Consider the following 14,008-nt stretch of genomic DNA (forward strand, 5'->3'; position numbering starts at 1 on the left):
TTGAAACTCTGTTGGCTTTTATGGATTGACCTATGTTTATGCTGGTAGTGAATTAGGCAAAGCATATTAATTCTGGCTTTATCGCAAAACCTTTGATTAAATTATGTTTTTTCTCTATTTTCTCATGAAGGGATACATCTGGTCATATAGAAATAGCTTGTAACAACACTGAAACGTAATTTTTTTTATGAGCTACTTAGGACTATTCACTTAATGCCTGATAATCCTGTGAACATGTTAACAAGCAGCAATTCTCTGATGATTAAACTGCTTTAAAATGTCTTTGTACTCATATGTCATTAGAATTAACTTGGCACTTCCAAAACATCCATTATTCATCATATTCCTGTGTTGCATCTGACTGTGTATCACTTTAATTCAGTCACTTAACAAAGCAATCTATTCATGACAATACCTTGAAACATGTTTTCTAAATCAGAAAAACCCTAGTTAAATGGGGCATTATCTTTACAAGAGTGGTGAAAAAAAAAAAGGAGCATTCCAAATTGTAATTACATATTTAGTCCTTCTGAATATGCTAACTGAAACTAAATGCATGTTTCAAGAGAAACCTGTGTTGAAGTCAGTGATTTTGTTAGCTTTGGAAGCAGGATAGGTAAAACACTTTGCTGAAAGCACAAGGGTTACTTTTCTTTTTGAAGTAGTCCAGCAAACATTTTTTTCCGTAATCCTTTTTCACATGAAGGTATTGTCCTGATCACTCAAGACAGTGATGGACAAGAGTATTATTACTGCCAATATGAATTCTTCTAATGTTGCTAATGTTGTAATTATTTTTTTTTTATGAAGGCTCCCTGCTTTTCCCATGTTTTCTCATTTTACAAGTCCTTGGTCCTTCCGTACATTGTGAACTCCATTAAATCCTAATTAGCTTTGCTCATTTATGAATCTATGTATGGTGGCTGTTTCAGAAATGGTTCTTCATTTCCCAGCAAGCCAAAGAGGTGTATCTCAAAAGTACTGGAGCATTGAATGACTCCATGGCTGGACATTTTTGACTCGTGGCTTGCATTCTTCTGTAATCAAAAGACTGGTTTAATCAGAGGAGTTCAGAGCAGTTAGATAAAATATTAGCTAAGTGGACCACTTGAAATATTAACAGAAATGCCTTTTCTTTTCAGTGTAGCTAAATGAATTCCCAGATGAACTGGTAAAATTCTGGTAAATAACAGTGGAGATGGGATAATACTCTCCAAAAAAGCCAGAAGTCTATTCTCAGAGTGTGTGAAAACTCTTGAAAAATATGTAAGCAATTTTGCTTTAAAAATGCTTATTAAGCTTGCTAGGAAAATAGTATTGACTTATGCTGTTCTTACTTCTCCCAGATTTTTTATGAAACATGTTTTAACACCTTCTGTCTTGTTCTCTTGCCAAAGTAAGGTGTTTGAGCAGATCTGGAAGGTTTATGAATTCTTTGCTAGTCAGCAATAGAGGTAGGGAGTCCTTGCTGATTGTATTAACACTTTCAGCAGCTTTTGGTGCAATAAAAGTCATGTGGCATAGTTAAAATAATGTAATTGTTAAAATAATGGGAATAGAATATGTGTGAAAGAGATGGAACTGTTGTGTTGTAAGTGAAAGATACTGAAAAAGGCAGACTTGGATTTAAGTAATAGTTGATATCTCTGAGATATGTTGAGAATATTGATGGAATCAGAATGGAATCAGTGGAACCATGGTCTCACTTTTTTACATTTCTCTTTCTTCCTGTGAGTCACAGTCCTCCTCAGTTCATAGCCTAATAAATAAGAGTTAGTTTGCAATGAGTTAAGAATGAGTTGCAGAAAATCTCTACTGAAATATTTCAAAACTGTATTAATATGTAGCTTTTTCATTAATCTTTCCTTAAAAAATAGCAGTTTATGGCACAGGATATTTAGCACATCATCTATGAAAGTATTGAGATTGAGTTAGTGGTGTCTCAAGCTTTTCTGTTACTTTTTATATTCAGCTTCTTAAGGTACGTTAAACTTTTCCTTCCAACTAACCTCGATAGTCTTTGTGGATATATTACTATACCTTTGGCTACATTTATGTGTAACTCAACCTCTGAAATGCTTTATGTCGTATATGAAAATAATTCTGAACTCTTTCATGCTGAGGAATTTTTATTTTCAGTGCACGTAATCTACAGTTTCTACAAAATGCTACATAAAGCCTTTTTAAAGAAAACTAATTGATGTGTCTGTATTTCTTTAACACACAGCCCCTGTTCTCCCCGGGGCATATCAGCAAAGCCAGTCCCAAGGATATGGGTACATGCACCAGACCAGTATGTCATCCATGAGGTCCATGCATTCACAGCCTCATTCAGCAGGCCTGGTGAGTATTGGATTTACAGAATTATTTTATTTGTTGAGCAGCATTACCAGCTATTGTGAAATGTCTTAAATACGAGGGAATTTGTCCCCTTGAGTTTTATAGTTTGAATATTTGACTGTGACTGGACTGTGATAAGTGTCATAATCCTCATGTATAAAAAGATTAAGTGACTGAGGGGAGTGGCAAAAACTTCTGTGTCAGAAATGTATGATCTTCTGAAGGCAGAGAAATAACTGCATCTTCTACTTGTTGAAAACAAACAGTAAATGCTTAGGCAGTGTTTCACAGGCTGAGCTTTAATGTTATACTCTGTGATGAATTCAGACTTAGCAGTGGATGAAAGTCACTGAATGTTTTAATCAATGATATAGACAGCAGGACTGAGTGCACCATCAGGAAGTTTGCAGATGACACCAAGCTGAGTGTTGCTGTCAATAAGCCAGAGGGATGGGATGCCATCCAGAAGGACCTGGAGAAACTGGAGAGGTGGGCCCAAATGAACCTCATGAGGGTCAGCAAGACCAAGTGTCCCTAAGTCGGAACAACCTGCACTGTCAGCACAGACTGGAGGATGAGGTTTTAGAAAGCAGCCCTGCAGAGAAGGACTTGAGGTGCTGGGGGATGAAAAGTTGGATATGAACCAACATTGTGTGCTTGCAGCCCAGAAGGCCAATCACATCCTTGGCTCCATCAAAAGAAGTGTGGTCAGGAGGTCTAGATATGTGATTCTATGTGATTCTGCTCTAGTAAGACCTCACCTGGAGTGTTGTGTCCAGCTCTGGAGCCCTCAACACAGGAAGGACATGGACCTGATGAAGCAGGTCCAGAGGAGGGCTGTGAAAATGATGAAGGGCTGGAATACCTCTTCTACGAAGACAGACTGAGAGAGCTGGGGCTGTTCAGTCTCAAGAAGAGAGGGCTCCAGGGAGACCTAATAGTGACCTTCCAGTATCTGAAGGAGGCCTACAAGAACTGGAGAGGGACTGTTTGTAAGCACTTGTAGTTACAGGACAAGGGGCAATGGTTTTAAATTAGAGAAGAGTAGATTTAGATTGGATGTTAGGATAAGTTCGTCACCATGAGGGTAGTGGAAGAATGGAACAGGTTGCCCAGATGTGTCTTTTCTCAGTCAGCAGAACACTCATGCACCCCCTCATCCCTGATCCAAATCGAGTTCTACTGCTGGGCAAGTGAGAAGAAGCTTAATGATGAAACCATGGCCACTGCCATGAAGCTCTTAAGTGTGTTGGATGTGAATGTAAATCAGTATTTCATTTTAGAAATAACTGGTCATGAATAGAGAGTTGAATGGGTATTCAGCTGCGTTTTTTAGGAAACAGAGATTCTTTTTCTTTTTGCACTATTTATATGAAGTTCAGTTTTAATGGTTATCATATATATATTTATATTATTCTTATCACTGCTAGAGATTAAGTAGTTCAGGCCCAGTCACCCTTTAAAAATATTGACATGTACTGTTAAATTTTAAGCTGTTTTGAACTAATCTAGAGTTACTACCGCTCTCATCTTTTTAGAGATGAAGAAGTGTTTAATTTGAGCTTCTGAGCTGGAAAAAAGCTGTTTTAAGATTAGCTGAAACCTATATTTGTCTTTAAGACTGACACTCCATGGCATTTTGTATTTTAAAGATAGTGATTTTCTGTGAGTTTTGAGTGTCTTCAGGCTTGCCACTCGCTTCTCAACTGCTTGGGGGCTGAGGGGGCTAACTTGCTGGGAAGTTTGGGATCCAGATAACTTGCATTTTTGGGTGAGCCAGTAACCTGAGAAACTCTGGACACCTGCATGACAGCTGAGAGGCAGCTGATACTGGAATCAACCATTAATTTCCAAAAATACTGCAAGGCACTTGTGGAGCTGGCTGCTTACCAAAAGAGCCAGAATCCAAAAGTGGGAGACCTGGAAGCCTGGGCTTTGCCAGCAGATTGCTAGCCAAATGGGAGAAAACCAGCAACCTTCAAATCCAGCATATAGGGAATGGAGATGCTCACAAATCTCAAGGTGCCCTCAGTAACCTTCCCAGCTATCTGGGCAGGTAGATGGCTTCTGTTTCCCTAATATCTGTACCTCCCACTGACTTGCCTAGTGGGATGTCCATTGAAACAATATCATCTTGAGCAGCATCATTTGCTCTTCATTCCAGAACTAGGAATGTGAAGGTAGTAGGAAAAAGAAGTGAAGTTAAGCTTTCAAAAAATAAAAGCTTTGACAAAGTGTCTCCTTTCAACAGTATTTATCCTCTTTGTGAAACTGTTGTCATTTGACATTCTTTTAAGTGATACTAGCAGTTTATCACAGGAAAAAAAAAGGAAAGAGCAAATGTCATAGTTTGAACAAATCTTGTTGCTGTTAAAAACTGAGAGGATTTCCTTGAAGACGATAAAACCCAAACATTTCCAGAAGGAGAAAACCAGGAACTGTTGGCCTGGTGCTGACTACTAATTTATCACTCTGGTGAGGAAGGCAGAGTGTGATCTTATCACTCCCCCAGGGTGATGATTCTGCTCCAGAAAGAGGCATCTTGGATGCAGCTAGAAATCTGACAGGCTCCCTTGTCTTTGCACCTTCACATCAAAAGACTCTCTTTTCTTTCCTTGGAGTGCTTTTCAAATGCAATGTCTACATGCCCTAGAAGGTCAGGGTGAGAATGACTGGAAGGTCAGCTACTGTAGTAAAACCTACTCCTTCCAGGTGGTTTGTTGCATTTTTATCAAACCAGGGTCCAAAAGATAAAGGTTCATTTTGTAATCATGCTCACTGACTTCCCTTATTGGTATATAGGGATTTTCTAATTCCTGATTTTTCAAATTTTGATTTAATTTTGAGCTGTGTTTTGTATCAGGCATGATCCTAACAAAGTCCTTGGGTAGACTTTTTCTTGCCAGATAAGTTGCATTATTTTATGATTCTGAACTGTTTCTCACTTGGTATGAGCAATCCTACCTAAAGGCCTGGATTAATCTGTTTCTGAGGGTACAGAATGTTTTATAACAGCCCCATGAAGACTGTTTGCCTCTTTGGAAAATAAGAGAGGGTGTTCTTATGCCTTTAGATAACTACAAATGTGAGGAAAACAAAATCTTCGTTGCAAATTTGCTTTCCTAGATAACTTTTCTGTTTGAAGGATGCTGCAACAGGAACTGCTCCTTCCAAGGAACAATCTATAGAATAAACTGGCAGATGAAGTGGAAATATGCATCTGTAAGCTCACATCTGTCTGAGAAGGTGGGAATATGAGAGCTGGGCTTCAGTTCTACAGATGCATAAGACTTACTGTTCCATCTATGCAGTACCTGCAAGTTTGAGGGAATGGGAGCTGAGTATTTACTGTTTTACCAAACCCCAACCTTTTCTTATACCCTCCTGGGCTCTCAATACCTGATAAAGCCACTACTGACAGAGGAATAATTCACTAAAATGCATTTTTAAAGTCTGTGCTTTGAGTCCTTTAAGCATTGTAATTCTCAATTATATAGCCCAGACTACTCTCTGAAGTGATAATTAGGCACTAAATGCTAACAGGATTATTATGGAGATTTCTCCTGACAGCCATTTAGCACCTAATTAGGTGTTAAGGCCATAAATTTAGGTTTCTCTGCAGCATTTAGGGCCCTAATAATTTTTTTAAAGTTTGAAATTACCACCTTGTCTTCACAACTGTGCCACCACAGTGATGCAGTCAAGCTTCCTTAAAGGAGGCAGCAGTATTATGTCCTATATTGTGATCTTCTAAGGATGGGTGAGCATCCTTCTGGGTGAAAAAAACCCTCCATTTTTTTCCGATTATATGGTAATTTAATAAAACATTTAACCTTTGTCCATTTAAGGGAAACATATTAGCATGACTTAGAGTAAAATCCACTCTCAGCCTCGTGCCAGGCATGGACATTCTACCATTTGTCTTAAATGGCCCTTTTTTTGGAAATACATTGTTTATAGGACTGTTACTCTGCTTGTTGTAATATATTTTTCACTGTTTTATGCAGTTAGTTTCAAGGCTCAACGGAGACGTTCACTGAAATAATTGGATAAAGTAAGATTCTCAAAGGCAGAGATGATTTCTTGATAGCTACTTTTCTGTATGTGAATCCTTAAGGAGTTTTCAGCAATGATTGAACCTTCCCAACTAGATTCTCTGATTTAGTGCTTAAACAAAGATAATTTTTTTCCATGAATCCTCGGAAGAAATTACTGATTCACCAAGAAACTCAATGCCTATGGCTGAAAACTGTACTTAGTCACATCCTGTAGGGCAACAACCTGACAAGGCATGGCAGAGAACCATTATACAGAGCAAGAGTTACATACAGTTCTGAATAGGTTTGCCAGGAAAGGTAGTCCCTGGTGTTAAACCAGGAGTTCATTTCTCTTTAATCTGTGTTTAATCTGGTGTACCAATGATAAAGGCAGAATCTAGACAAAAAAATCTGTTTCTAGCATGGGAACAGTAATAGTGAGTTTCCCTATAATGCTTGGGTTAGATGAACCCACATTTCCAACCTGTGACTAATGCCTACTTGCTGTGTGTGAAGGAATCTCCATCTGTTCTGAAAATAATGTCATAAAAAAAACCCTCAAAAAACATGTATAAGATGGACTAAAACTAATCCAGAGCTGTTCTCCTTACCTGGGAAGCAGAGCAAAGTCTGCTGTCTCTTAAAAGGTTCAGACAACCATACTTGGCATTAACTCAAACAGTGACTGCTTTCAATTTTTTTTTTTTCCCCCTCTTTAAATCATTGTACCAGAAAAATTCAGCTACATATTGCAACATAGAAAAAATTTCTGGTGGGGAAATTTAATATTATCAGTGATGCTTGAACTGCTCCTGACTTCCATTGAGACATAGAGTAAGGAAAAGAAAGTACTCCTGGGAATTTTAAAATGAGCTTGTTTTTTCCTGCTGGTAAGATACAAGGGGAGACTATGTTCCCTCTGAGTTTGAAAATCCACTTTGAATTCCAGCAAATGACAGCATTTTATTGGTTGTGAATGGAAATAAATAGTCTGTTTAGAAAGAAAACAGAAATCTTTGCTTACAGTCACCAAAGGTGCAGAGAAATTTAGCTTAGCTAATGATGGGAGTTTGTGTTCTGTTTAGATCAATCGTGCATCTGGATATGCAAAAATGAGGGCTCAGAAAACTTATTTTTGAAAAATTTTTGAAATCTTGTCTTTTTTTTTTTCACTAGATACTAACATATGCCTAATTCTTAAATGAGAGTGAAATCCTAATGCAATGAAGGACTTGCAGAGAGCTGGCAAAGATAGTGACCTGGATGAAAACTGTGTTTCTTGTCTGTACTGAAGACACAGGAGAAGCAATTTGGGAATCATGCAAATAGGGAGCAGAAGTCATGGCCACGTGTAATGAACTACTGAATATATGAAACAGGAGTTAGACTATTTTGAGAGTCAGTAATGGGTTGAAGTCTGTTTGTATGAGATCTCTGGACAATATAGGGTCATGAAAATAATTATTTTGGCACTCAGGAAAAGGGACAGTATTCCTTGTATATTTGACAGTGTGGAGGGTTTACTGTTTCTTTTTGACAGGTAACGTGTGATTTCTCTCTCTGCCTTGCTCCTGGTGTTCTTTGTCCTGCTTTCCATTTTCTTTGAGCAAAGAAGAGAAGAAATCTCTCTCTGTTTAGGCTTGAGTCTTTACAGCCTTGTTTTTTTTGTTTTTTTTTCTTTCAACAGAGAACATACAGAGCTATGTATGACTACAGTGCTCAAGATGAAGATGAAGTTTCCTTCAGGGATGGTGATTATATCATCAATGTGCAACCAATTGATGATGGCTGGATGTATGGTACTGTTCAGAGAACTGGAAAAACGGGAATGCTTCCAGCAAATTATATTGAGTTTGTTAACTAATTTTTGTCTCTAGTCCTTTGAGCTTTATTATGATTTACTCAAAATCTAACCTTCTAGGAAGTCAGAATAATCTTTTAAGAGCACGTGTTCATTATCACTGCTGTAACAGTCTGCATTCTCACTCAGAATCTACTTTTAGAGTCCTTTAAAGATAAACAATCAACAAGAATCTCAGAGCTTTGAAAATGGCATTGCTTATAATAGTGCTCCCTCAAAATGAGAAACATAAATGAAAGCCTGGTGCTGCTCATTTTATAAAGATTTCAGTAAATTTGCTATAAAGGAGAAATACCTTTTCCCTACGCCTCAAAGACATTATTTCTCTTTGTAATAACCATAAAACTGATTCACTTCTTATGGCACTCTGAAGTCTCAGGATGTTAGCCCACTGAGTTTGAACACATCTTCAAATTGTTAGGGAGGTTTTTATGCTTGAGCAGTTAGCATTCTAATAAAAATGTTGAGTAGATAATTCAGTCTTTTCAAATAATGACAAGTAATATTCTAATAAAAAACAAATAAAATTTCCTATTGCTCAGCAGCCTTACAGTGAACAAATTTATTTTGACAGTAAAAACTTCTTGACTCTCGTCCACATTTATTGCTGAATTACCCATTTTCTCTTGTTTCCAAAAGTGACCTCTTCCATCAGCTTTGCTTGTTTCTGAGTCCATTAGTTAGATCCAAGTCTTGATTCATGATTCTTCAGTATCTACTCCACAGAAAATTCCTTGCGAAGTATATCTAGAGTATAAAACTCTTCTGTTTCCTTTTAATAATACTTAGCATTTAAGTAGAAACGTCCATTAGGAGAATGTAAAATTAATAGTACTTTATGTTAGTTCCTTTACCCTCAGCTGTACTGCTGTAAATAAATAGCCTGTGAGAGGCCCCCGTGCTGTGCAGTCACCCAAAGCCTGCAGTCTCATTCCTCCTCCTCCTCATCACAGGTAACTTGCTTAATGGCTGCTTTGCTGATGAGCTGATGTACCCACCCCTGCTGCAGAAATACTTTCACCTCCACTGAGGAGTAAAGAAGAGCTCTGGTTATTGTAGTGCATTTCAGCTCAATGGCCTGTTGCTTCTGATTCCTCCAAAAATGTTGGTGATCCAACAGTGGGTTGTATGCTTATCAAATGATTAATGATGGAGAAATACTATGTTTTTTTCCTCATAACTGACAGAAGAGGGAAAATTAGTGAAACAAATCCATCAAATTCCATGCCATTTTGCTTCAATTTAGCCATCCGTAGAAAACAGTAAAAATAATTTGCTGGCAAACCTTCACATGTGCCATTCGGTGTCCATGAACTTACCATCAGAACCAAAGGATCCAGGTCCTGAGGCTGAGCAGATGACCAAATAACTGGTGACATAATGGATCTGTAAGAGGGAGTGTGTCAGCAGACCTGAATCATTGGGGAACTGCTTTTGCTTTGACTGAGTGCTGGAAGGGTGCTGCATTCCCTCCCAGGGAGAAACAGGGAAGAAGGGCAAATGGGTTAAAGATTCGCATGGGAATTTATTCACGTGGATGCATACAGGTGTGAGGAGGAAAATTTTTTTGCTCATACCATCATTTATGGTGTTCAGCCATATTCTAGAGAAGGTAATTTTGGAGTGGCTCTCAGAATGTTGAGCCTGTGCTGGCTTTCTCCCATTTCTGGAGTTTTTAAAGAAGAATGAAATACAGAGTTTACAGACAATTTTCTATTTTTCAGTTCATTGAGTAAGCAAGCCTGTGATATCTTACAGAATAAAGAAGGCAGGCAGTATGGACTTGCTATGTTAACTGAGAGCTGTCAATGGAAATACCTGCTAGATCTATTTTTGCATACAATTGGAAGTTGGAAAACTTAGGCAATATTTAAGGTGTTGTTAAAGCAGTGCTGGTCCCAGGTGCCAAACAAATTGTGGAATCACTGCTTAACAAAGATTAAAAATGTCTGTGACTGTGGGATTACCCATTCTTTTTTGTGATCTGCCTCATTTCCAGGCTGAAGCTGGCCAGGAGCATCTAACTTAAAACCAGGACTGTGTTACTCTAAGTATGTAATCTGTATGGGTCACACTACTATCGTTTGGAATTCTTGGAAGTTTTGCATATAGAGCTGCTTCTGCAGCAGACCCTCATGCATTACTGGTGACTTCTACAATAAATTAGCAGGCTTTGCAAGTCAAATGGCTTTTTTTAAAAGGCTGTGTACTGAGATGAGCTAGAAGCTCCAAAACAAGCAGTCTGCATCTGTGTTGGTTTTCATCACCAGCTATCAGGCATCAACAGTGAGGAGGGGAATCCTATCTTATGGTGGCTGGCAAACTTTTCTGGTGATTCCTGAGGCAGAATGGGATGTTGCTTGCTGCTGTGCTGCTCTGTTAGCTGTGTAATTCTGAGAGGAATAAAAACAAGTTGTCGGTTTTTTTAGCAGACATGACTAAAAAATATAGAGAACAGATGTATTGCATCAGGTTGCAGTTTTTTGTGACTTATAAAAATAAAAATCTCTGCCTATTAAAAATGCACTAGCATTTTCCTTAAGTGAGCAGATGGCTTGCAGTGTTGCACACTGTATGTATATTGCAAAGAAAATCAGAAAATAAGCATTTGGTTACATTAGAGGACTATGCTAGTTAAACAGTGGAAATAAAAATTCCTTTATTAATCTTGCATATTCATTAACTTGGCAAAGCAGCTAAAGCTATTTGCAAAATAAAAAAGATCAGAAAACAAAACAGTACGTGAACTGTATTTCTCTTGTGAGAATGGTATGTCAGCAAAATTATTAAGATCTCTTTTAAGTTACTTATTAATGTAATCAGGTTTTCATGTTGTGTATGCTTAGTAATTTGTGTTCATATGGAATAGTTTCTGCTTTTTTAGTTCAATCTCATTATACAGCTTTGTTCTACGCAATGCCATCAAAGGCCCAAAATTCTCAGAGTGCAATTATAAAATTGTTTTTTAAGATCTACAATTCTTAAGGTAAAATTTTGTAAGGGAAAGAAAGTCAGCAACTTAACTGGGCCAGCACAGGTTTTACAAGGCATATGTTGGAGCCTGTTAGTGCAGTGGGATGTAGGGGTGAAGAGATGTTATATGCTGTCTTGTCAACTTTGAAGTGTATATTCATTTTCACACAGCATGTTCCCCTCACTGTATTTTCTTCCTGGAGACAACATTTTTCTGAGGAAAGGACTTTTTAGGAGCCAAATTTCCCAAGATGTTCCAAAGTTCAGGTTGGAAGGTCACAAATTCCCATTTTAGAAATAAAGAAAATAAAGTGTGCTGTAATTCTTGCTAACATGAGTATAAATGTAGAAAACAACATGGAGCATATTCATACATACATACAAGAACAAATGGGTGCCTTGCTTTTCATTACTCTTTCTTGCCTGGCTAATCTTCATTTTCTAAACAAAGCTACTTACAGATACTGCAGTTGTAATTTTTCATTATGGAACATTAGCATTTAATCTTGATGAAACAGGGTTTTCTTGATTACATTTGACATACCATAAACCACTTCAGCAGACTGGGATTTGACAGAGAATCACATCCCATGGATTATATTTTTGACAAATGTGTCCCTGATGAGTGTTCCTCAGGGATATGGAAGGTCTCCAATACTTGGGAAGGGTAATAATTCGAGTTTTTTATTGTACAGTGACTGCACGTCATCTTGTACAATGGAAAAGAAATCACAAAACCAGAAGTCTTTGGCAGAAGGTGGTACAGTGTATAAAATGTTATGTTTTAATTATGTTGATAAATACTCCATTTAAAATACAGAACATGCTTTAGTTAGCAAATATTTGAATAATATACTAAACCAGACAAAAGACGCTGTTGAAAAAAGATCTCTAAACTGACGTGCTGGCAAATGCACATTATTGGTGAGCTGTAGAAGAAGAAACCATTTTGCAATGCTTTAGTGATTTTCTCCAGCTTTATGCCATAGGAAACCCATCTCTCCTTTTGAAAAAAAAACCTGAAAGCTAGATTTCCTAAACTGCCTGCACTACAACAGTATATTCAAGGATTTTCATATGCTTCTTGTGTCTGATAAGTAGAATTTGCATATTGTACTTAAGTTGTAATCCAGTTGTTGTTGACATTTGTTTAATTATTATTATTTTCTTTTTTTGGGGGGAGGGGGAAATAAGCTATACTGTAGCATTTCAATCATGTGTATTTAATATTACTATTAGAAAATGCTAGACCATTGGAAGACAGCAATGACTGTATTGACATTGAATAGAGTGATGTGGAAACTCTCTCAGCTGTTGGTTTCTGCAGTGTGTTATAAAAAGCAAAAATGAACCGCTGTGCAGTTTGGCTTATGTTTGCTTTAAAGTGTGTAAAGTTTTAGTTATTTTGCAAAACTGTGCTGTATTTGGGAGTATACAGTTATGAAGGTAACAATTGTTTTTCAAAGGACAGATATACTTACTCTTGGATCATATGATGTATCATCTTAATTTGGCTTTTGTTATGCAGAAAATTAACACCAGCTATTAAAATATATTTTAGTAGAAATGCTTTAATTCCTGTTTTTTCCTCTACACTGTGAATATTTAAGCCTTGGTGGACTAGAGGAACATCATGCTGCCCAAAGTACTAACCTATGCAAACTAGTTCACATTTTAGTTGATGTCACAGTGGATGTAACATAACAATTTATTTTGCATAACATTAAAGGTCATTCAAATAAAATATTAAACCCAGCACTATGTATGTATTATATTAATAAACAAATCTCTGCAAAGCTACCATACCCATTAATGTAAGTTATCAAAGATATATATTGTTTTAACTAAGGTTACTCTGAGTTTTCAAACTTAATTATAATACTTAGTACTATTTCTTTTAAAGCTTGATCTCAGTAAATAGTTCCCTAAACCACCACTTTATTTCAGAACTGCCCTGTCCTCAGAGGGTTAATTTGCGTTTTTAATCTGTATTTCTAACCCTCCAGTAGAAAAGTAAATTACGATTCCATGTCCTTGTTTTGCTTGTGTAATAAAGGCAGTAGGTGAAGGAGATCCACTGATTTGACTAAGACCCATATGCTGGTCTTTTAAAGGGCATTTGGTTAAGCATGCTTTCAGTGCAACAGTGATGAAAACAAATTGGGTTACTGGCCTCTTTAAGACAATTTTTATATACAAGCGTGGTTCTTGGGTTATATTTATTCACTTACAACCAGTTTATTTTTACATCATTGTAAGAAAGTTTGAGTTAAAATAAAATCCAGAAGTATTTTGGAACTGCTCTGCCTGTAGTTGAAGAACATTATTATGCTTAAGGACATGGTTTATTTATTTGAGTTAAATCTACATACAGTCCAATGTATTGCATTAGAATCTTTTAATTTGTATCAAGTGTTAGTTTGAAGAAGGCTTTTAACAATGTATGAGGACAAATGCTGCCTGTATAGCAATGTTCCATCTTACAAATATTGTAGCAAGCAGCAGTTTACAATAAGAAAACATATTTAAGAGATGCCATAATGGTCCTGAAGCAATTGGAATGTGTTTTATTTGGAAATCCCTCCATAATCTGCTAGAGCAAGTGCAGCACTTGATTTTCTATTTCTATTCCATATATTTCAGGTTAAGGTTCTCCTGAGAGCCACTGATATGAAGTAGGCAGGAGTTGTGTGTTTAGCATCTGAAAGATTATGCCCTTATTCAGTAGCAGTTTAAAATCTAACAAATGCTTGAAATGAGGAAGGCTTTCTTGTCTTTACTGACCCCACAGAGTATC

General features: G+C 37.1%; 1 protein-coding gene across 3 annotated transcripts in view; it reads left to right on the plus strand.

Annotated features, from left to right (window-relative positions):
• Positions 1–13,016, plus strand: part of NEBL (nebulette) — a 233,116-nt gene extending 220,100 nt beyond the window's left edge. For all 3 annotated transcript variants that reach the window (XM_071735079.1, XM_071735078.1, XM_071735080.1), the window contains 2 exons: positions 2,228–2,343; positions 8,065–13,016. In XM_071735079.1, the coding sequence (XP_071591180.1) occupies positions 2,228–2,343; positions 8,065–8,241 (293 nt within the window). In that variant the 3' untranslated portion in view covers positions 8,242–13,016. The remainder of the gene's footprint in view (positions 1–2,227; positions 2,344–8,064) is intronic.
• The last annotated feature ends 992 nt before the right edge of the window (positions 13,017–14,008 follow it).

The sequence above is a fragment of the Heliangelus exortis genome, chromosome 2 (assembly GCF_036169615.1).
Source record: "Heliangelus exortis chromosome 2, bHelExo1.hap1, whole genome shotgun sequence".
NCBI classification, from domain to species: Eukaryota; Metazoa; Chordata; class Aves; order Apodiformes; family Trochilidae; genus Heliangelus; species Heliangelus exortis.